This window comes from Vipera ursinii (assembly GCF_947247035.1).
Source record: "Vipera ursinii genome assembly, chromosome: 4".
Lineage (NCBI taxonomy): Eukaryota > Metazoa > Chordata > Lepidosauria > Squamata > Viperidae > Vipera > Vipera ursinii.
In genome coordinates this window covers 31022565-31047039 of record NC_139514.1, presented here as the reverse complement: position 1 = coordinate 31047039, position 24475 = coordinate 31022565, and the positions used below count along the sequence as shown (strand labels likewise).

Below are 24475 nucleotides of genomic sequence, written 5' to 3'. Positions count from 1 at the left end.
GACTCAGGGCGGTTTACAGGGCAGTTAAAACCATGAATACAAAAAATTAAAAACAAATAAAACAATTAAATTAAATTCAAGCCCCAAGAGTAAATCTAAAACCCAGTTAAATTAACAACCCCACAGTCTGGACCAAACAGATCGAAGAGCCAAGTTTTCAGGTCCCGGCGAAATGAGCGAAGGTCGGGGGCAGTCCTAAGTTCTGTGGGTAGTTGGTTCCATAGGGCAGGCGCACCCACAGAGAACGCCCTTCCCCTGGGAATAACCCAGGGGAATGAGAATATAATGAGAGTAGGTATAAAATGGCATTTAACTTGTGGTTTTTAATGAGCTTTTTTAATGTATTGGAACAGTGAAAAGGTGGAATTGAGCAAAAGGCAATAAGCAAATCAGACAAACTAAATCCAAGGTTTGTATGACTGTGCAGTGTTACTTTTAGAAGCTGCTTCTTAATGGCTCAGAGGAGTAAGGTAGTCTGCTTAATCTACAGGTTATAATGAAAAAAGAAAGAGCAGTAATTGCTCAGTTATCTATTTTTCTCTCTGGAACAATAAAAGACCCAAGTTTAAAATTATTCGTATTAAAAAAAATAACTGATATAAAAATATGATCCCAGTGCAAAGAACAGGTGGATTTCCAGATGTTGCTGAAGAACATTAAGTAATGTAAGTATTCTAACCTAGCAAAATCTGGGGGTTCTCAGTAACCTGACTACTGTATTCTTAAAGAGGAAGTGTACTAAAGTCATTGTGTAAACAAACCTATTCCTGTCCTGAGGTGATCAAGGTAGCCATAATCCTGTAAGCGTAGCTGCACGTATTCCCCTGCAACTGTCTTATGCAAACTGTCTTCTGATAAGAATGTGCAGGATGTAACCATATAAGGAACAATGTATAACAATGTATAACTAGGAATTAGAGGTATATAAATATGTCTGTTCATGAGCCCTTCGGGGTTCAGACCCTTTGCTTTGTTTAAGCCTTCTGAACCTGCGCAATAAACCTTTCCTTTCCTGAAGAGCTTGCGTCTCTTCTTTCTACAACATTCTCAATGTTTTTCCTCATCTTAAACACAGAATACAGTACCAGAGATTTTACTTCTTAAGCAAGCAATTGATTATATTCCAATTCCAAAGAAAGGCAGTGCCAAAAAATGTTCAAACTATCGCACCATTGCACTCATTTCACATGCTAGTAAAGTTATGCTTACAATTCTACAAGCTAGACTCCAGCAGTATGTGGATCGAGAACTACCAGAAGTACAGGCAGGATTTCGAAGAGGCAGAGGAACTAGAGATCAAATTGCTAACATACGCTGGATCATGGAGAAAGCTAGAGAGTTCCAGAAAAACATCTACTTCTGCTTCATTGACTATGCTAAAGCCTTTGATTGTGTGGATCATAACAAACTGGCAAGTCCTTAAAGAGATGGGCATACCAGACCATCTAATTTGTCTCTTGAGAAACCTATATGCGGGCCAAGAAGCAACAGTGAGAACTGGACACGGAACCACTGATTGGTTCAAAATTGGGAAAGGAGTCCGGCAAGGCTGTATACTGTCGCCTTGCCTATTTAACTTATATGCAGAGCACATCATGAGAAAGGCAGGGCTAGATGAATCAAAAGTTGGAATTAAGATTGCCGGAAGAAACATCAACAACCTAAGATATGCAGATGATACCACTCTAATGGCAGAAAGTGAAGAGGAACTAAAGAGCCTCTTGTTGCGAGTGAAGAAGGAGAGTGCAAAACTTGGGTTGAAACTAAACATTAAGAAAACCAAGATCATGGCATCCGTCCCTCTCAATTCCTGGCAAATAGATGGGGAAGAAATGGAGGTAGTGACAGATTTTATTTTCCTGGGCTCCAAGATCACTGCAGATGGGGACTGTAGCCAAGAAATTAAGACGCTTGCTCCTTGGGAGGAAAGCCATGGCAAATCTAGACAGCACACTAAAAAGCAGAGACATCACCCTGTCAACAAAAGTGTGTATAGTCAAGGCTATGGTCTTCCCAGTTGCAATGTATGGCAGTGAAAGCTGGACCATAAGAAAGGCTGAGCGCCAAAGAATTGAAGCCTTTGAACTATGGTGCTGGAGAAGACTCCTGCGAGTTCCTTGGACTGCAAGGCGATCAAACCGGTCAGTCCTAGAGGAGATCAACCCTGACTGCTCTTTAGAAGGCCAGATCCTGAAGCTAAAACTCAAATACTTTGGCCACCTAATGAGAAGGAAGGACTCACTGGAGAAGAGCCTAATGCTGGGAAAGATTGAGGGCAATAGAAGAAGGGGACGACAGAGAATGAGGTGGCTGGATGGAGTCACTGAAGCAGTAGGCGTGAGCTTAGATGGACTCCAGAAGATGGTAGAGGACAGGAAGGCCTGGAGGAACATTGTCCATAGGGTCGCGATGGGTCGGACACGACTTCGCAACTAACAACAACAACAACAAAAATCAATTTAGTTAATGTTACCTAAAATGAAAGATAAAAAAGTGACAAGTCCACCTTTCATAAAGGGCAGAAATAAAAGATGTGCTATTTTTCCAATTATTTACGTGGAACAGAACTATCTCAATTATCCCAAAGATGCTTTTTCATGAGGCAATTGGACTTTTTTTTCTTTGAAGATATTTTGCTTGCCATCCAAGAAGCTTCTTCAGCTCTGATTGGATGATGGGGAATGGAAAGATTTATACTCCTAGACAGCTGACAACTACCTATCTCAATTGAATTCCTGCTATTGTACTGTATTGTTTCTAAGTCATGAATGGCCAACTCGATGGTGCAGAAAGTTGAAAAGAATCTTGTCTATTTGTTTTAAAGACACAGAAACCAGTATTTTTCCATTCTCCAAGAAAAAAAAATCCAAACCTTTTCAAACCCCTATATGACAGGATACCATTAAAACCAATTTGAACGCCAGGGATGCATATAGATTGCACTTTGATTTCAACACTAGCTAACGCACGGTTTGGTTACGATCATTTCTTAATTTTTCTCTTTTTGAAGTTTTAAAAATTTTCTTTCTGGGTTTTGATGACCACAGACTAGCACGACTTTCCTCTTTACAATATCTGAAAGAAAACGTGTATGCCTTGCTGGAGAAACAATCAAATTGCCCTTTCGCTGCATAGATGCTTAAGTTTTTCTTGCGGAGGGACCTTAATTATTTCAAGGCTCTGCAATAACTACAATAGGGGGGAAAAAACACCCCGCTTTGTTGACGATTTTTTTTTTTTTTGGAGTTAATTTTCAAGCACGTGCTCCGTGCGTGGCCGACCAGGAACCGGAAGGTGAACTTTGGAAGCCTTTTCATTTCAGACGGAGGCATGAAAAGCCGGAAGCGGAAGTGAAATAGTTGAGGGCCCTGCTGCTTTTGCTGCTGCTGTTTTTGCTGCGCGAGGAAGAGAAGCTCGAGCTCGTTTGTTTCCAAGGTTCCTATCTAGGGGGGTTTATTCTTATCATCGCCGAAGGAAGCTTTCCCGTCTCTATGCTTGCTGTCTGGGAGTTGACGCCGCCATTATGATGCCTGTGTTCAAAAGCAGCCGCCGCGACTTTGCCTTCGGGCCGTGGAAGCTAACGGCCGCTCGGACCCACATCATCAAGTCGGCCGATGCCGAGAGGTGCGATTGAGGGCGATTGTTTTGGAGGGTGGGGGGGGGGGATCGGGCGACCCCGGCTAAGAGGGAGGGGGTCGAAAGGACTCTGGGCTGGCCGCTTGCCTTGGCGCTGGGGAAGCGTCACCAGAAAGCCGCTCGCTACTTTTAGTCTAGAGCAGGGGTCTTCAAACTTGGCCCTTTTATGACTTGTGGACTTCAACTCCCAGAATTCCTCAGCCAGCTTTGCTGGCTGAGGAATTCTGGGAGTTGAAGTCCACAAGTCATAAAAGGGCCAAGTTTGAAGACCCCTCCTCTAGAGGTCTATGGAGCTTCTCAGCCGTCCAGGTGAACGAATGAATGAGCCTTTATTGTCAAAATACAACGTGTGTACAGTGAGATTGGCTGAGAGTTGATAGTTGTCCCAAAGATGCTTTTTCACGAGTCAAAGAGGCCATCTGTGTCAAAATTGAACAGCCCCTCTCTCAACAGAAGGGGAAGGGATCCGACATCATCTGTCTCCTGTCCACAGCGCAGTCCTTTCAACAGTTTCAAGAGGGCTCCACACCCACTTGCATGACACAGGTGACCCTGAAGACACAGAGAAGCCTTCCGGTAGCTTTAGTGACTCCCTAAGGTAAAGGTAAAGGTTCCCCCGCACATGCGTGCTAGTCCTTTCCGACTCTAGGGGCCGGTGCTCATCTCCGTTTCAAAGCCGAAGAGCCAGCGCTTGTCCGAGGACGTCTCCGTGGTCATGTGGCCGGCATGACTGGACGCCAAAGGCGCACGGAACGCTGTTACCTTCCCACCGGAGTGGTCCCTATTTTTCTACTTGCATTTTTACGTGCTTTCGAACTGCTAGGTTGACAGAAGCTGGGACGACTAACAGGCGCTCACTCTGTTACGCGGCACTCGGGATTCGACCCGCCAAACTGCCGACCTTCTGATCGACAAGCTCAGCGTCCTAACCCACTGAGCTACCGCGTCCCTTTAGTGACTCCCTAAAAGAATGCAAATGAGCACCTGTCTGTAGGAATATAAATCTTTCTATTCCCCACCATCCAATCAGAGCTGAAGAAGCTTCTTGGATGAGAAGTGAAATGTCTTCAAAAAAAACCAAGGAAGTCGAGTTGCTTTGTGAAAAAGCATCTTTGGGTTTTAGTCTAGTGATGCCTTGGCCCAGTCTTTGGTCCTTAATGGCCCTGAGACATGTAACCTGGATTTTGTAGAGCAACACATTAGAGGGTGATAGGGGCCTTCCATAGCTGTGCTTCAGAAATCTGGGCAATCGTTAAATGGCAACAGAGAATTGTGTTTTCTGACTCTCTGGTGTCACTTAAGAGTGCTGATTTGTGCGGTCCAGGTTTGTAAACACAGTTGCAGGAATAGTTTGGTTTGTTGAAACAGGAGCTTCCCAGACTATGAAGTGTACCTCCCTGGAGATGCAGACAGAGTGCAAGGGAGGTGTGAAGAACTTTTTAGTTTCATTGTTACAATAAATCCACCTTTCCCAAAATGCCATTGTTTTGTTTGCATTTTTCATCTGTGTTCATTTTGGTCTTCGGATTTTTAGGGGAAATGTGTACCTTAACATTACACAAAAAAAGAGGTGTGATGGCAAAATCTTGAGGAATTCTTGCGATAGATGTAAAATATACATTGTGCATGGCAATCCCCCTTTTTCTCCAGTTGTAATCTGCAAAAGATTTCGTAAATGGAAGGTTGAGGTGTGGTGATTGCAGAATGCTGTCTATTATCAAGATGCTGATTTCCCCCCCTTCCTGGCTTCTGATTTACAAAGTTAGCAGTGGAGTATTTGGTATGATTAGTGGTTCCTGTGCAGAATACAAGTAGTCCTTGAGTTATGGCCATAATTGAGCCCTAAATTTATGTTGCTAAGTGAAACATTTGTTACGTTTTGCCCAATTTTACAACTTTTCTTGCCACAGTTAATTGTGTTTGTTAAGTTAGCAACATGGTTGTTAAGTGAATGTAGACTCCCCCTTGACTTTGCTTGTCAGAAGGTCACAAAAGATGATCACATGACCCAGAGACACTGCAACTGTCATAAATATGAACCAGTTATCAAGCATCTGAATTTTGATTATGTGACGATGGAGATGGTTGTAGGTGTGAAAAATGGCCGTCAATTACTTTTTCCAGTGCCATTGTAACTTTGAATGGTCACTAGAACTGTTGTAAGTCAAGGACTGACTACCTGTACTTTTCAGAATTTTAAAATTAAGCTGTTTTGTTAGAGAGCTCTACAAAATCAGTTTCTCTTACTGATATTCCCATATCAATCTATTTTCAATATACTTTTCACTCAGTTTAACAATGCTTTCTAAGGAGTACTCCAATTATATGAATAACTTTGTATATAAGTTTTTGTGTCTGTTTCCTGTTAAGCTGTGATTGGCTTGTATTTGACAGACTGTGTTAGATTGCTGTTCTGATTTCATATTTATTATTAGAATTACCTTCCATATACCCAATAGTCTTACCTTGCATCATCCCTAAAAGTGAATCACAACTATCTAAGTTTTGGGGAGAAAAGAGGGAAGCCATCTAACTGCTAATTTCAAATTTTATGTAATGTATACTAAAATATTCTATAGTAAAATATAGATCTTTATTTTAAATTATAACATCAGTATGTAGCTCCAAAATAATCTAATCTTATGTCTGTGTAGGTTAGCTGAAGAACTCCATATGCCATGTGTTCCGGAAATGATGTTTGGTGACAATATCCTAAGAATTCAGCATGAACTGCTCTTTGGCATAGAGTTCAATGCAACTGATGCTTTAAAATGCGTAAATAACTCCCAAGGAATGGTTAAAGTTGCTTGTGCAGAAGAGTGGCAAGAAAGCAGGTAATAGCATATTTGTGTGTTTTTTAAATAATATAGCTTAATGGGCCCTATGGAATGGTTTTGGAAGCTGTGTAATGCTTCAGATTTGATTCCCAAAAACTGCTTCAGATCTTACACTTGTCTGAAATTCTTTTAAAGCAGCTTCTTATTTTGCTACTTGCCCCATCTCCTTAAAGCAGATAAGCCATGTACTCATAAAACTATTGGATTAAAGAGTTGTAGGCAGATCCTACATGTGCACTAGTGTACCCTGAAGCATCTTTTGGTAGTCAATTCTGAAGGGTTACAGTTCCTTAATAGATATAATCTGTACTTATTTATGTTGTTTACTTGATATGTGATCTTGACAGTTATTTTTAAGAAGAGACTGGACATTCACCTCTCTGAGACTGTATAGGTTCTCCTGCTTGAGCAGGGGGCTGGACTGGAAGACCTCTAAAGTCCCTTCCAGCATCTATTCTATTTCTATTCTAATTCTATTCTATTCTATTATTCTATTCTATTCTATTCTATTCTATTCTATTCTATTCTATTCTATTCTATTCTATTCCTATTTTTCCTATGTTATAAATGGTATTTAAAATGAATCTTTAATCTTAATCTTTAAAATTTTTGAAATCATGGTTAATTTGTTAATTCTGAAACGTGGTTTTGTATAAAAATAATTCTTCAAATATATCAAACTGTCTGATGAAGAATCCTGATGAAATATCCTATTTTAGATATTTTTGCTTCATCTTTGAACAGCTACCATCTGATTCTATACATGTTACTTCACAATGCACATGATTATAAGTATAAGCATAAAAGCAGGAAGAAGTGAAGGGGGCTACATCGCTTCTATAGCTAACATCTCTGAGGAAAACAAGAATTTGTTTACAGTATTAAAAATGCTGTAATGCCACATTTTCTCTTGCAGCACATTAAATATTAGTTTACAGACACATTTTGATTTATAGAGGCAACATTTGTGTATTTTGTAAAATAGATGTATAGAAATAGTTTTTGCCTGGTCCTATGCCTGACATGCTATGTTTGTCTTTTCTTGTAGGTCTGAGCCTGAACACACAAAGGAAGTTGTTAAACCATATGATTGGACTTACACAACAGACTATAAAGGAACTCTGATCGGTGAAACACTAAAGTTAAAAGTATAATTGTGATGGTCAACTATTGCAAGAATTAATTTGTTGAACAGTTGTGGAATCAAATACATAAGAAAGAACATTTAATTTCTGCTGTGTTGTTCTAGGTTTCTTCTACAACAGAACATATAGATACAGAGAAATTAAAAGCCAGGGAACAGATAATGTTTTTTGAGGAAGTGCTCCTGTTTGAAGATGAACTTCATGATCATGGGGTTTCAAGTCTGAGTGTCAAAATTGTGAGTCCAGTAATCTTTTACATGCTTCTTCCGTAATTGTAGAAAATGCAGAAAATACAGAACTGAGAGAATAACAAACCTATTAGTAATATCCCTTTTTTTAGTGTTTCCCTGTTTTAATTTCAAAGTTTAGAAATCTACAAGTGATTTTCATCTTGACTCTTCCTTTGATTAAAACATTGGCAAAAAAATTCACTCATGAGTTTCTAAAGAAAAAAGATAGCATGGTATTGTAATAACCTTTTATTTTGTTGGAATTAATTAAATTATATAATGATATAAACAAGTCATTTCAAAAATGCAATAGGCTGATTTTAAAATGATGCAGGAAACACTTTCTATGCAAAAATGTATAGTCCTCTATATGGGTAGTCCTCAACTTATGACCACAGTTGAGCCCAACATTTATGTTAAGTGAGAAATTTGTTAAATGAGTTTTGCCCAATTTCATGACATTTCTTGCCACATTTGTTAAGTGAATCACTGCAGTTAAGTTAGTAACATGGTTGTTAAGTGAATCTGGCTTCCCCATTGATTTTGCTTGTCAGAAGGTTGCAAAAGAAGAACATATGACCCTGGGACCCTGCAACCATTATAAATGTAAACCAGTTGTCAAGCATCCGAATGTAAATCACATGACCATGGGGATGCTGCAATGGTCATAAGTGTGCAAAATGGTCATAAGTCACTTTTTCAGTGCCATTGTAACTTTGAACGGTCGCTAAACAAACACTGGTAAGTTGAGGACTCCCTGTATACTTATATACCTGTATACTAAAAATAATGTCTTCATTGCTGACATTTTCCTAGACTGATAAAAATGCAAAACTAATTAGCTTACAGATTTTCCTGATCATGTATTTGTGCCTGCAGGAAATTAAGATCTATTAAGATTATCTTCCTAAATGTTACTGGAAAGGTAATATTATTGACTAATGAAGGCTTTTAAGACATTTACTATCTTTCTAATTACCTGTTAGAGTAATCTGTTTTAAATGTGTGCAAGTGCCAATTATTCTTCTTATGTTTGACAGAGAGTAATGCCTTCCGGGTTTTTTGTGCTGTTGAGGTTTTTCTTGCGAGTTGATGGAGTTCTTATTAGGATGAATGATACAAGAATTTATCATGAGGTAAGAAAGTCTTAATGTGAACATTTGGTTCCAAGAGTCATAAAAAACAGGGTATGCCTTGATGTTTAGAAGTGACATTTTATTTGCTAATACATGTATGTTATTGTCTCTAAACTCTACATTTAGAAATATGATAGATGCAGGTTTGTTAGCTGTTTATTTGTATAACTAGTTGAATAGACTTCAAATAATCCAAAAATTTCTCTGCCTTGTTCTCTATACATAGCTTTTGTCTAGTAGACCTAAAAATATTAGGAATGAGATGTGTAGCCATTTAATTTATATACTGTATGTAGTATAATTGTAATACTGTGTACATGCCAGTTTATAGATACATACTACCCAAGTACATCCTGTATGGATCTTACCAGATTTAAGATGGCATGTGAATTCACATATATTATGTTTATCCAGCATTTCCAGCATGAATGTAGTTGATTTATTAGTATTTGTAAATAATACTAGAATTACAGCGTCTTTATTGGATATCACCACACGATTTTGTGTTAATGTTGCAATAGATTACTTTTTTAGTACAGAAGGTTCATTTTATTTGAAACTATATGTACATATTAAATTGTTTCAATGTTATGAAAATACATTCTAACTGCTTTCTTTTTACCAGGCCAACAAATCATACATATTGCGGGAATACACCTCTAGGGAAAGCAAAATATCAAATCTAAAGGTATTAATGTATAAAACATATTTATGTCAGTAAATTTTTGGTGCAAGTTAGTTTCTGGATACTGAGGAGCACCACTATTTTTAAGCATTGATTAAGTTTATATGAGAGAAATAAAATTAACAATAGTCTATTTTTAATGCTGTAAAATGTTTAAATCAACAAGTCTGTCAGTAGTTCAAAAATAGGAAAATGTGGAATACAAGTTACTTAATAGTATATTTTGTTCTTAGAAGATTTTTTGTTTAAAATGTTTTGACTAGTCCTAAAGAAACTCATTTTCCTTTTGGAAAAATACAAATGTATATTCTACCTGATGTCCTAAAACTTCTAGTTATATTCTATACAGTTTAGTTAGTGGGCCTATTTGTATGATTGAACAATTTGGCCATTTCCTCTTCAAGTTTGTTTGCTTTTGTGTATTAACAGTGGACAACATGACTGGGTCTTTTTTGTGTGCTGCCTTTTTTTTTTATCTGCCAGCCAACCGGTGTATTGCTTCCCTTTGAGTTTCCCCCCCCCCCCTTTTCTCTTTTTCTACTCTTTCCTTCTTTGTGCTCAATATCAAATATTATAATCTTTCAATATCAGTTTTCCTGTGGGTTTGGGAGAGATAGAAATTGAAAGGATAATAGAATAATGTTCCTAGACAAGACCAATTTTTACAATGCCTCTCGAGTAAAAAGTCATTTCTGAAAAAATGTAAAGTTTCATTAACATCCTTGAATTGTAGTTTGTACAGTAGAAATGACTGATTTATATCCTATGTGAGGTTTATTTAATCCGTGCTTAGTTACTGATTAGCATGTGTTCTCATAACATAATAGCTTCTCATTCTTGTGATCATTCAGTGTATTTGTGCAGGGCTAGAAGTAAAAACTTCACATTAAATTCAGATATTCCTGTTAACTACTAAAATATATTTTAATGAGAAAATTCTACTTATTCAAAAGATTTAAGTTCATTTCTTGTAATTATTCCATAAATGATCTCAGATACACCACTGAGCCTCTAAAATTATGTAACATAGAAAAGACTAGGTAAATAAGTTTTCCAATTCATATTATTCTTTTCTAGTCAGTGTTGTATATTGCTAAATGTCTTTTGCTGCCACTGCTGCTTTGATCTACTGGCTATGGAGCAGTGCATGCTAGGCATTGAGCCTCATTTCTGCTCTCAGTCACCTCACAAAATTCCAGAAAAATGCAAACCAGTTCCAGCACACCACTGTTCCTGATATAATAATTCTGTTATGTAGTACAGTTGCATTCAGAGTTATAAATTCAGAGCCTTGGTGGAGCAGTGGGCTGATGCCTCCTTAAGTAACACCAGCTGCCTGCAATTAGTGCAGGTTTGCATCCCACCAGGCTCAAGGTTGACTCAGCCTTCCATCCTTCCGAGATAGGTAAAATGAGGACCCAGATTGTTGGGGGCAATAAGCTGACTTTGTAATAATGCCGCTTGGGGTGTGTGTGAAAGCCCTAACAAGCAGGCATATACATAGAATGAAGGCTACTGCTAAGCTTGTAAGCCGCCCTGAGTCTTCGGAGAAGGGCGGGATATAAATGTAATTAAAAAAAATGCAAGTTGGGAGACCATATAAATAAATAAGCAATTTCATTTCACTTTTCTCTAGCTGTCCAGTTTTCAGAGGAGAAAAGGAGAAAAAAAAATCTGTAGTTAAAAGAACATTTGCAAAACATGTTAATGTAATGTTAACTTACATTTATATCTACATATAATTTCTCTTTTGTTGTTCTCTAAATAATGATCTCTCTCCTATTTCAAGCACATTCCCCCAACGCTGTTCACAGATCCTAATGAGATTGCCCAGTATTTGCCCGTCAAAGAAAGTATTTGTGAGAAGCTGGAATTTCCTGAGAACTCATGCCATGAATCTGCGGCTGCACCAGAAGGCACTTAACGAAGATCTGCATAATCTGATGAACTTGATATAGACTCTGTTCTTATCTTCTGGGCCCTTAGCACTGAAGACGCTGGATAAAGATCTGTCTGGGGACCTGGCTAAAATTTTGGTAGCCTTGGGTGGGTGAAGCTAACTTGGAAGTTTTTCCTGTACTTTCATTGTGTCTATGTTTTGAATATGTTTTGATCTAATAGGAAAATGCCGTTACTGATATTGGAGAGTAAGTCCCCAAATCAGGATCAGTTATATTAAAGTATGCAACGTTTCAAGAAAGACTGCACAGATGTTCAAAAATCAAAACAAAACAAGTCCTTCATAAGTGCAGTAACTTTTAAGGATGTTGTTTTAACATAGTCTTTTGTTATAGAAGGACTTGTGTTTCATATGGTGTGAAAGAGAATAATTATGTTTCTTCTCTAGGTTAAATTTGATTAATTTGTTGAGGGATCATTGATGCTTGATGAATTCATGAAATTTAATGTATATGGAATGGTATTCTTAATGATACTCGCTTGCTGCTTGTCTTATCAGATATGAGCTTTGTTACCTTATGAACAAAGGTAAAACTTTCACTAATTTTAAAAGAAACAAGCTACATAATAAGTTGACTAAGTGCAGATAACAGTAGGATCCATTTTTGCCTGATTCCTACCATTCTGTCATAAATTAGAAGTTAATAACAACTTGAAATTGTTAATGCTCCTTCTTGTCATCCTGAAGTTACCTTCTTTTAAAAAATATTGCAAGTTTATATTGATTAGATGTTAACACAAATTAAATTCTTATAATATTTGTAACAGAATATAAAGTATTAGTAGTGGGCTATTGGAGCTATGACAAACATGCATACTTTAAGTTATCAGTATTTTTGATAAAAATGATTGCACATATATTTATAAAATAGTTACCAAACTGCACCGTTCATATATTTCTTATAGAAGATAAACTGAACTATAGTGGAGAAGTTGTTTCATCAATTTATTTCTAAAACTCATTTTCAGTTCTTACATTTTGGTATATCTCTCCACCCTATTTGATAGCAGGCAAAAGAATATTTGAGATTTTGGTAATTTTAGGTTTCTTTTTATATATTATAACAATAGACTCATAGAAAATGTCATTCTGGTATAAATATACCGGTATACATTTCTCTGATATGGTTTTTCTTATCTATTGCCTCAAAGGAGAAGAGTTTGAAAATCAGTAAGATTGTTTTGTCCTTTTTTATTCTGTGTTTTGGTTTTCTTACTTGAAAAAAATCAAATAAGTGACTCTTTCAGAAGTACTAACATAAGGCAGTCTAATTCAGTGTCCATTGTATTAGCAACAGATTGTATTGGACGTTATGCAGTGTGTTAAGAGTAAGGATGTATAGGTTAGCTGCTAGGTTTTAAGCCACATTAAGCCTTACCTGAAACAACATTGAATGTTCACTACTTTAACATACATGCATAGGAAATAATTTAGCCAAGCAGGGATTTGGCTTGCTTTGAAAAATGAGTTATGTTTTTCCAATACATATGTTGACTTCAGAATTTATTAAGAAAAATACATCAGTCCTATATTTTGAGAGAGTTTTAACTATAGTGCATAGCTAGTCATGATTACTAGTTGTATATCAAAATAGAGCCGATAATTAAACTACAGAAGTGATTGGAATAGCTAGAAGAAGAAACAGGAAGCAAAAAGATTTCAAAAGCAAGGGCAAACTACACCTACAAATATAAAATTAGTCTTATTTTAAAATTTCTTTCCATAAATATGTGAAGAAGCTAAATTTATTCTATTTATTCTGCCCTACAACAAATAGTTGCATATAACTGTCAAATTCAGGCTAGAGAGGAAAAGAAAACTGGATCCTTATTCCTGTATCATGCATGTTCCAACTGACATTTAACAGTAGTGAAATCTCCTGTGTGGGATTTGTTCTTGTAAGCATTTCCTTGTGAAATTAACCAAATTCATGCCTTCAAAAGGTACAGTATACCATCAATATTTCCGAAGTTAATGAAGACTATATTGTGCACCCCTTCATTTCAATAGCACCTGTGCAGAACTATTTACTAAAGTTGTACTCTTGTCAGCATGAAAAAGGCTTATGTTGTTAGTCAGAAACATGTAATGGTTTGTGTTCAGTCACAAAATAAAAAAGTTGCATTTAGCATCTCACTTTTCATTTTAGATACTACAATAAGGCCTTTTTTTAACTTAAAATTTTTTTTTCTTCAATTTGATTTTCTTCAGATTTGTTGGCATGTAATTCCTGTAATAGAAAACCAGTTTGGTATAAGGGTTAAAGCATCAGGCTAGAAACTGGAAGACGTCAATTCTAGTCCCACTTTCAGCACAAAGCCAGCTGGGTGACCTTGGGCCGGTCGCTTTCTGTCCATGCTAGGAAAGAAGCAACGGTAAACCACTTCTGAAAAACTGTCAAAAAAGCTGCAGGGACATGTCCAGTCAGTGTCTGAGAATTGGATACAATGGAACAGAAGAAGAAAAAAGATCCTGTAATAGTGGGATTGATCTTTAAGCTTTAGTTGACTTGCTTCCTTGGCTGTCCTTGGAGAAGAAACTCTTTAACTCATGAACGTCTAAGGGTGATGGCCAATATTACTTTGCTCACTGGATTTTCTCAACAAGCCTAGACAGTTTGGTGAAAAGTCAGTGATGGAGAAGGCTATACATTACTGCCAAACCTGTGCCTTAATTCCAGAATGGTATTCATTCTCTGGTTTGTCCCATCATTTCACCCTGCTGGCTAGAGTAGATTGGCGTTTAATATCCTCTGGAGAACTCTTGTTTAATTGTAGCTAACATTCTAGTTCAACAATATTCAAATAGTTATTGATAAGAACTTATACAATATGTGATGGTAGCTTACTCTAGGTACAGAAAACTATCATAGTTGTTTCTCCCATACACAAGTCATGAAAATATATTAGAACTATTATTTACACCAAAACTCACCAGTATTGTTGATTCAAAAACTGTTAAAGTGACTCAATGAGATTTCAGTTACACAGTTGCATTTGAACATTGAAAGTACTGCATGCCTTTTATCTATTTTCCTTGGACTCTGCTTCAAGTTTCAGTATTTATACTGAAAATCAGATAAAAATGTGAAGGGACTCAAAATCCATTCTGTGTGGGAATAGAATATTAAAGTATATTAAAGCTAAGCATGGCTTAGTGACCATGTGTTCTTACTTTCCTTCAACATGGCATAATAATTAAATCATGAATGTGTAAAATAGGAACAGCAATTTTGCCTTAAGAGTCAAACCTTATTGTTAATTTATAGGATAATCCAGCCATTATTGTTGGGATTGTCACTAATGCAGAAAAGTTTTATATTGCAGCAGTAATGATGTAAATTTTGGGTGCAGCTAGTCTCACTAAGGAATAATAACATGGAATAACAGAGTTAGAAGGGACCTTGGAGGTCTTCTAGTTCAGGGCTTTTCAACCAGTGGTATGGGTACCACCTGTGGTACTTTGGCACCTGGCAGGTGGTACGTGACCATCCTAGAAAAGTGGTAGCGGGGGAGGGGAATGAGCAGAACCGGTGGCAGCACTGCACAAGCCTGAGCGAGAGATGGCTGGAGCTGCAGGGCTGTCAGGGCTCAGCGGAAGCACCAGGATCAGCACTTCTTCAGGGCTGTCAGGACTCAGTAGAAGCGCCAGGATCAGCATCAAGCTCCAGCTGGAGTTCAGTGCTGATCCTTGCGCTTCTGAGCCCAGAAGAAGCACCAATCAGCTGGAATGTTACAGCATCTCCAGGGTCTTGTGATTTACATTCAGCTGCTTGGCAACTGATTCATATTTATGATGGTCACAGTGTCCCAGGGTCATGTGAAGTGACCAAAACCTGCTGCAACCACCCAGCCGGGGGGGGGGGAATAAAAATGAAACACCCACCCCACCCCACCCCTGCTACCAATCCTCAACAGAAATGCTCACAACAATGAAAACCTCGGATAGGAGAAAGAGTGCCGCCGGGTGGGCAGGCAGGTGTCTTGCTCGGCTGTGGCTTGGGGGGCACTTTTTTCAGTGCCATTGTAACTTCGAACAGTCACTAAGTGAGCTATTGTAAGTTGAGGACTACCTGTACTTCATCACTTTTTTTCCTTTTTTGGGGTGTGTGTGTCATGTTTTTGACACCTTGCTAGGCTACTGGTGGTACTGGGATGTTTCCATATCCTAAAAGTGGTATAATGAGTGAAAAGGTTGAAAAGCCCTGTTCTAGTTCAACCCCCTGCTTAGGCAGGGATAATACAGATATGCCCATCAGATTATTTTCCTTCAGGGTAAATAACGTTAAGCAAAGCACAAAAAAAAGAAAAATAACAACTGCTCTCTATAGTGCTGTCCCATAATATCCTATCCCATTGCCTTTCCAGCAATGTCTCCTGCCAAACCTAGAAGAAAACCCCTTTTCTATATACCTACTCTGACATATGTTTAATACTGTACTTTAGTTCCACCAAGGGACGCGGTGGCTCAGTGGGTTAGGACGCTGAGCTTGTCGATCAGAAGGTCGGCAGTTTGGCGGGTCGAATCCCGAGTTCCGCGTAACAGAGTGAGCGCCTGTTACTCGTCCCAGCTTCTGCCCACCTAGCAGTTCGAAAGCACGTAAAAATGCAAGTAGAAAAATAGGGACCACTCCGGTGGGAAGGTAACAGCGTTCCGTGCGCCTTTGGCGTCTAGTCATGCCGGCCACATGACCACGGAGACGTCCTCGGACAAGCGCTGGCTCTTCGGCTATGAAACGGAGATGAGCACCGGCCCCTAGAGTCGGAAACGACTAGCACGCATGTGCGGGGGAACCTTTACCTTTACCTTTACCTTAGTTCCACCAAATCTATGTAACAGCTTGCTTGTTTCTCTAAGTTCAGACTTTTTTGCTCTAACTGCCCATGTGCCTAAACTGAGCACGTAGTCAGACCATCAAGGAGAAAAGCATCCTTGACTTTTGCATGGAAAAAATCTCCTGTTACTTTGTCCTTCCACAATGTAATAAGAAAAAAAAAGTTAATGCTAGGTTATACCAACACCAGTAGCTGTGACAGTTTTGAACACTGCATAGTCATCTTGAATAAAGGGCTTTATAAATTCATAAATATGATTCTTCATATATATTTTGTCTTTACAGATCCTTATTTTATCATAACTGCTTCTACCATAACCCAATCACTTCATAAACTGCTTATTCTTTCAAAACCAATGGAATGTTGAAAATAAATGATACACAGTAAAGTGCGTTTGGAATTCTGTCAGCAGTGTAAGTCTCAAAGCTGATTGGGAGCAAATCTGGTGCAGGGGGAGAAACTGATAAAAAAGTGTGAATTTGGATATAAATAAATAATGCAACATACAGCAATAACACAACATCAACCTTTTGCTTTAATTTCACAACATTCCAAACCATTTCTGTAATTACAAAACCATTCTAACAATTGAAACTTAAAAACGTTGCATTTTTTTTCCAGTTTTGAGAAAGAAGTCCAGAAGCAGTTTCGAAGTAAAAACAAAAACAGTCAATTTTGCCATCCCTGCTAACTCCATCACCTTTGACATCCACTCTTCCATTATGTGTCTTTCCATCTTGCTGCTGTAGAAATAGATAATAACAAAAGCTCAAATTTTCTTTCTAGTTATTTATCCATCAAACCTAAAGGGAAAGCTTCTGGTTTCAGTTTATTTATTTTAAGAATCTTTTGAATTAAAGATTCAATAACAGATTCAGTAGAACAGAATTGGAAGGGACCTTGGAGATCTTCTAGTCCAACCCAGTGCTCAAGCAGGACAGCCTATACCATTTCAGACAAATGGCTGTCCAATCTCTTGTTAAAAACCTCCAGTGATGGAACACCCACAACCTTTGGAGACAGGCAGTAAAAATTTGATCCCAGTATTTGTTTGCTTTACCACAAGTCTACCAGAGATGATATTAGTTTTCTTTTTACAGCTGTATTTCCAACATTACCTTATACAGTGAGGGGAAAAAAGTATTTGATCCCCTGCAGATTTTGTATGTTTGCCCACTGCCAAAGAAGTGATCAGTGTGTATTTTAACAGTGAGAGACAAAATAACAACAAAAATCCAGAAAAACAAAGTTATAAATTGATTTGCATTTTAATGAGTGAAATAAGTATTTGATCCTTTTGCAAAACATGATTTAGTACTTGGTGGCTAAACCCTTGTTGGCAGTCACAGGTCAGATGTTTCTTGTAGTTGGCCACAGGTTTGCACACGTCTCAGGAGGGCTTTGTCCCACGCCTCTTTGCAGACCTTCTCCAGGTCATTAAGGTTTCGAGGCTGTTTGGCAGTTCGAAAATTCAGCTCCCTCCACAGATTTTTTTTATGGGATTAAGTCTGGAGACTGGCTATGCCATTTCAGGACCTTATTGTTCTTCTTTCTTGAGCCACTCCTTTGTTGTCTTAGCCGTGTGCTTTGGGTCATTGTCATGCTGGAATACCCACGACCCATTTTCAATGCCCTGGCTGAGGGAAGGAGGTTCTCACCCAAGATTTGACAGTACATGGCCCCATCCATTGCCCCTTTGATGCAGTGAAGTTGTCCTGTCCCCTTACCAGAAAAATCACCACCAAAGCATAATGTTTCCACCTCCATGTTTGATGGTGGTGATGGTGTTCTTGGGGTCATAGGCAGCATTCCTCCTCCTCCAAATACAGTGAGTTGAGTTGTTGCCAAAGAGCTCAATTTTGGTCTCATCTGACCACAACACTTTCACCCAGTTCTCTGAATCATTCAGATGTTCATTGGCAAACTTCAGACGGGCCTGTACGTGTGCTTTCTTGAGCAGGGGGAACTTGCGGGTGCTGCAGGATTTCAGTCCTTCACGGCATAGTGTGTTACCAATTGTTTTTTGGTGGCTATGGTCCCAGCTGCCTTGTGATCATTGACAAGATCCTCCCATTTAGTTCTGGGCTGATTCCTCACTGTTCTCATGATCATTGAAACTCCACAAGGTGAATCTTGCATGGAGCTCCAGACCGAGGGAGATTGACAGTTATTTTGTGTTCCTTCCATTTGCAAATAATCGCACCAACTGTTGTCACCTTCTCACCAAGCTGCTTGGCGATAGTCTTGTAGCCTTTTCCAGCCTTGTGTAGGTCTACAATCTTGTCCCTGACATCCTTGGGCAGCTCTTTCCTCTTGGCTATGGTGGAGAGTTTGGGATCTGATTGATTGATTGCTTCTGTGGACAGGTGTCTTTTATACAGATAACAAGCTAAGATTAGGAACACTGCTCCTAATCTCAGCTCATTACTTGTATAAAAGACATCCGGGAGCCAGAAATCTTGCTGATTGATAAGGGATCAAATATTATTTCACACATTAAAATGCAAATCAATTTATAACTTTTTTGAAATGTGTTTTTCTGGATTTGTTGTTATTCTGTCTTTCACTGTTAAAAGAAACCTATCATTAAAATTATAAAGCAGGGATGTCAAATTCGCAATGTCACGTGACTTTTTTTCCATTGCCGGCAATGGGGTGGGCGTGGTCTCACCATGACACATCCAGCTCGCAGGCCGGCAGTTTGTCACCCCTGTTATAGAGGGATCACTTCTTTGTCAGTGGGCAAATGTACAAAATCAGCTGGGGATCAAATAATTTTTCCCTTCACTGTACATTTTTGACAATTTGTAACAGTTCAATTTATTCTCATACGTGTTTCCATATATAACTCTCACAGTTCTGCAATTAATTTTCAATTCACATAAAACCTAAAGCTTATTCTCTGTCATAAGCTTTGTCTAACCCAGGGGTCGGCAACCTCGGCTCTTTTATGACTCGTGGACTTCAACTCCCAGAATTCCTGAGCCAGCATAGCTGGCTCAGGAATTCTGGGAGTTGAAGTCCACGAGTCATAAAAGAGCCGAGCTTGCCGACCCCTGGTCTAACCAAAGCAGTCAAAACAAATGCGCTCAATATATACAGCAATAAAGAATATATACGTGTCTCCATTTCCTCTTACGAGCAAAGCCGCATCAGACAAACCAATGTTTCTCAACCTCAGCAACTTTAAGATGCATAGACTTCAGCTCTTAGAATCCAACTGCTAACATGCTGGGAGTTGAAGTCCACATAGCTTACAGTTGCTGACGTCGAGAAACACCGAGCTGAACACGTGAAGACTAGAACTCTCTCAATGCGCATAGGTAGGAAACACTCCAACTACATTTCCCGACCTGCATCGCAACGGCGGGACTGGATGAGTATCTCTGAAAGGCACCGGGCGGAAGACGGAAGTTTAAGGAGCATCTGAATGTTCTATCTGCTGGGAGTTGTAGTCTTGGGGAGCTAAAGAAGGTTGATTGGTGTAGGTAGAATCGACATCGGAACTGGCGAAACTCGGGAGTGCCTGGACGAGAAGGAATGGATAAATTAAAGCGAGTTCTCAGTGGACAGGACGCGGAGGACCCGGGACCTCTGACAGAGGTAAGCTTCTCTTTATTTCAATAGGTTAAGACGTCAACAAGTTACCATCTGCGTCGTCTTCTTCCGTTTGGGTTGTGTTTTCTTTTGGACTTCCTTTTGTCTGTTTCATCATGTTTTGCTGCTTCTGTCCATCCTAAGTGCTCCATGTAAATCTCCCAAGTGAGCTCTTTCTGTCCATCCCCGTCCTCCTTTTCTTTTCCCCGAGATGTTTTGGAGTTTGTTTCTTACTTGTTGATACTGACCATTTAGCCAGCTTTTCCAACAGTATATACAATTTATATTACTCCAGCGACTGTAGTCATTCTGGCTGAGATTGGTGAAAGTTGTAATCTAAAATTTATTTACCGGTGTCGTTCCCCTCATTCTGCAAAGTTCTTGTGCTTTTAACTTAGTGTGATAATCCTAATTTTGAATAAAGTCACTGTGCTCTCTCCCACACATCATGGCTGTATTAGCTGGATCTATTTGAGCTATTAATAGTCACCTTTTAGCCTAGCATGCTGAGTACACAGTTCCTCTGGTTAGTTTATGGTACTGTATTGTGTGAATCCAGAAAATGTGAATGAATCGTGATTAGGGTAAACATGGGTTAGTCATACTTGTTTCTTTATTGCACTTCCAACATTTTTAGCCTTTGACAATACACACACACACACACACATAATTTGCCATTTTTCTTCTGGTACTTTATTTTGGTAAAATGAATGTCTCTATAGTTTCATAGGCACTGAAAAGGGGCAAAGTCTCATTTTGATAGATATCATGGCCAGATAATTTAAATGAGTTTTTAATTTTTACCAAATTTAAATATGTTTCTGGTATACCAAAGAGGTATCTGAAGCACTGATAGGATCTCAGGGGAAGAAATTATGAAAAGGTTGTACCAGTAACAAGCAAATCACTCTGAGTATTTGCAAAGCACAAGCAGATAGGAACAAACAAACAACAAAAGGCTTTGCAATTTAAATTGGTTATAAAAGTTATGGCTAAATTTGTGGTTTGATTACTCAGCAGAGTTGTTCAAAAATTAAAGCCAGCACTGATTAACCAGTTTAACTGGCATCTGGAAAACCCAGATTTGAGTCAACCTTCAGCTTTGGAAGCATAGTAGATGGCTTTGGGCAGTCTTATCTGAAGGCCCACAGATCTTTTCATGTCGCATCCTTACTTTAGACTACTTCACAATACTGTACATTTATTTATTATTTACTGTATAATTAGATTTATATCCTAAATATATTTGTACAAATCAAGGTGGTTACACTGCTGCCTCCTGTTTTCCCCACAGCTCTATGTGGAAGATATTTTATTTTATTTTTATTTTTTTTAATCCCATTTATATCCCGCCCTTCTCCGAAGACTCAGGGCGGCTTACAACCTAAGCACAATCAATGTGCTTAGCAATAGCCTTCATTCTATGTATATGCCTGCTTATTAGGGCTTTCGCCCCCCCCCCCCCAAGCAGCATTATTACAAAGTCAGCTTATTGTCCCCAGCAATCTGGGTCCTCATTTTACCTACCTCGGAAGGATGGAAGGCTGAGTCAACCTTGAGCCTGGTGGGATGCGAACCTGCACTAATTGCAGGCAGCTGGTGTTACTTAAGGAGGCATTAGCCCACTGCTCCACCAAGGCTTAATTAAAAAATAGAAACATACCTTCTAGCAATAGAAAAACAGGATTTTAAATTTAATCTAAAGAAAACTAAAACTAGCATTGGTTGGGCATAACATATAAGCAGTAAAATAGCAGAAGTAGAGTAATTTAATGAACTTTGGTGCTGTATAAATGTTAAAATGTTAGTCTCATAGCGCAAAAAAAAGAGGAAAAGAAAATTCAGGCAACAACGGAGAGTATTTTAGAACTAAGAAAATCACTAGTAAAAAAAAACCTCATTCCAGTGTTTCCACCCCTTAGCATGGATGAAACTTAAAATGGAACCATTTTATTTTGAAAACTTTTAAAGAAGATGTTAGATACTTCTTGCTGTTGCTAATCTGCTAGGAAGAAAATGGAAAGCAACATGTTGTTTGTTTATGTTGTTTGACACTGATGTTTGCTTATTAGAAAACCAAACAGAATCTCCTTGTTAATGCATAGGAGGACTGGGCACTGTTGACTAAACTGGGAAATGGAACAACAATCCTGAAAGAAAACAATGGCAAAATTCTGCATAACACTGCCAAGAAAACTTCATAGATGCATTCAACAAGAACTGAATAGATTTGTCAGCATCCTGATTTTACCTTTTAATATTTTCAGATAGCTGATGCAACTTCCTTAAGCTGGAGTACCAGACTGAAAGCCTTCATAGCTTGTTTTATAATAGGAGTTGTGTGTTCTATTCTGGTAAGACTTTAATTTCTTCTATTCATATCATAAAATTCTGCTCTTTGGGGACAATATCAGTTGCAGTGCAAAATAGTTACTGATGCTGACACTTATTTTCAACTGCTTGTTAATGTACATGGATATACTCTACCTGAAGTAATACACGTGATTTGGCTGAATGCATTTTGATTTATTCCCCAAATAATTTTATATTATTTAAAAAGGTACAAACCTATGCCTGTGCATTGAGATAAAAGAATTCATATATTTTCAACTTTTATAATTTAACTCATAATACCATCATTTCCAGGTTCAGGACTACCTGCAATCTCCTAAATTAAGAATTCATCCAAAAATTGCTGTGAAATCAGTTTAATCTGACAAAAGGGAAAAATAAGGGATCGGATAACATAGACACAGTCACACACAGACACACACACACCTATAACTTTTAGCTTTTTCATTAATTCAACCTACACCCTAGCTTCTATGCATGTATTCATGAGTTCCACTCTACAAAAGCAGACCACATGAAATATATCCTTGATGTTTTTTCTTAGTTTTAATGGCAATCATCTTTTTTCATTCTTTCTTTTCACTTGCTTTTTACTATTTCCGGCATTCTAAGCTGCAATTCACCATATAAGATAGTCAAAGCTTCCTTAATGAATATTATAAGACTTTATTTTCACTGCCCTGGAATTAGGCATGCAACAAAGGCTGCCTGAAGAATATTTCTGTTCAGCCTTCTAGAGACTATTTTCCATTTCCGCCCTGTTTGTGATTGCTGATTAGGGCATCTTCTGTGTCCATGGCATGTATTCAAAACTCACTAGCCTGAGTCCCTTCTCTGCCCACTTGTACATGGATAATGCTATTTTGGCTAAGTAAGGATTAACATTCAAGAAGTTTCAGTTTGTTGTTATATGATAATTGCTCCCTCTGAAAACAGGACTATGCATTATACATAGTAGTGTTGTCTTAAGTTGTTTTATTTGAATACTTGGTGCTTTTACAAACAGACTCTGAGAATTAATAAGAGAATCTGAATTTAATAGCTCCTTATACTTTTATCTGCAGGACAATAGGTAAATTTTGTTACAGACTCCTTATTTCTTTTTCTCTTTTTTAGGGTTCATTTCTATTATTCATTCCCAGGAAAGGACCTATCTTGTTTGGAGTATTTTATACTCTGGGGAATATCTCCTCCCTTGGAAGGTAAATTATTCTTATTGTGAACTTGTAGATGATAAAAGAGTTTCAAATGTGTCAATGAGATTAGCATTAGTAATTCTTGAAATACTTAACTCTGTTAGTTTCTGCTGCTTTGTGATTAGGTCAAAATATTTTTATTCTGTATATCTGATGAAGGTTATGTTAATTTTTTTTCTTCTGCAGTACCATGTTTCTTATGGGACCAATAAAACAATTAAAAAGAATGTTTGAACTCACTCGTTTGATAGCTACAATTATTATGCTTGTAAGTAATTTCTCCTTTTGGTTTCTTAATGACTAATGAGAATGTACAGTGTTCAATATTGTTTGTATAGAGGGGTATGCATGGCTTCAAAGCTACTTTTTTCTGGTTTTTGAAGACTTCCATTTCCAATTGCACTTCAGAAATTAGAAATTAAAAAAGAGCTTTTGCAAAAAAAACAACAACAAAATTGTAGTATTCAGTCTTTAGGAGATTTTTACATCTGACATATCTTTTTCTTAAAATGGCAAAAAGTTAGTCTCATCACCCTATAATGCCAGCACCATAGTTCTTAGAGACTGATTTTTTTAAAGTTCATCTCTTTGCTAAAACAGTTTTCCCGCCTTCTTTTAAAGAAGTTTAGATAAATAGAATAGAATAGAACTTTGTCACTTTGAATGTACACTAATTGGTATACATTAAAATGAAATTTCATTGCATACAGCTCTCAAAGGGTCACCACCTCCAATATACACTCCATAAATATGACAAAAATAAATAAATACAGAATTATGCATATACTCACATATATTATATGACATAAAGAAACAACGCAGTCGGATTATGTATGGTGAGAAAAATGAATCTTGTGAGTTTACCA

At 38.0% G+C, this 24475-nt stretch overlaps 2 protein-coding genes and 1 long non-coding RNA gene across 10 annotated transcripts in view; 2 read left to right on the top strand and 1 right to left on the bottom strand.

Moving 5' to 3' along the window:
* Window positions 1-3348: 3348 nt before the first annotated feature.
* TIPRL (TOR signaling pathway regulator) lies at window positions 3349-16842 on the top strand. Of its 3 annotated transcripts, none has more exons than XR_014492520.1 (8): window positions 3349-3624; window positions 6291-6470; window positions 7522-7621; window positions 7723-7854; window positions 8889-8984; window positions 9610-9672; window positions 11459-11715; window positions 16749-16842. XR_014492520.1 is itself a non-coding variant. In XM_083362624.1 (7 exons), exons 1-7 carry the CDS (start codon window positions 3524-3526, stop codon window positions 11591-11593), a joined length of 807 nt encoding a protein of 268 aa, XP_083218750.1. In that variant the 5' UTR covers window positions 3349-3523; the 3' UTR covers window positions 11594-13758. The 3 variants fall into 3 exon arrangements, 1 of the variants encoding a protein (XP_083218750.1); XR_014492521.1 differs by lacking the exon at window positions 16749-16842 and adding an exon at window positions 13841-13855; XM_083362624.1 differs by lacking the exon at window positions 16749-16842 and having other exon boundaries at window positions 11459-13758.
* A 134-nt stretch (window positions 16843-16976) lies between these two features.
* Window positions 16977-19676, bottom strand: LOC310639716. Its single transcript, XR_014492383.1, has 2 exons — window positions 19604-19676; window positions 16977-17207 (listed from the first exon to the last, which is right to left on the bottom strand). It is a non-coding gene; the product is annotated as an uncharacterized lncRNA (long non-coding RNA).
* Window positions 19677-19872: 196 nt separating this feature from the next.
* SFT2D2 (SFT2 domain containing 2) overlaps window positions 19873-24475 on the top strand; it is a 16575-nt gene continuing 11972 nt past the window's right edge. For all 6 annotated transcript variants that reach the window (XR_014492437.1, XR_014492438.1, XR_014492439.1 and 3 more), the window contains exons 1-4: window positions 19873-20067; window positions 22329-22415; window positions 23530-23615; window positions 23796-23877. Coding sequence is in view for 3 of the 6 variants with exons in the window: in XM_083361962.1 (XP_083218088.1) it covers window positions 20005-20067; window positions 22329-22415; window positions 23530-23615; window positions 23796-23877 (318 nt within the window). In the remaining 3 variants the exon portion in view is untranslated. The remainder of the gene's footprint in view (window positions 20068-22328; window positions 22416-23529; window positions 23616-23795; window positions 23878-24475) is intronic.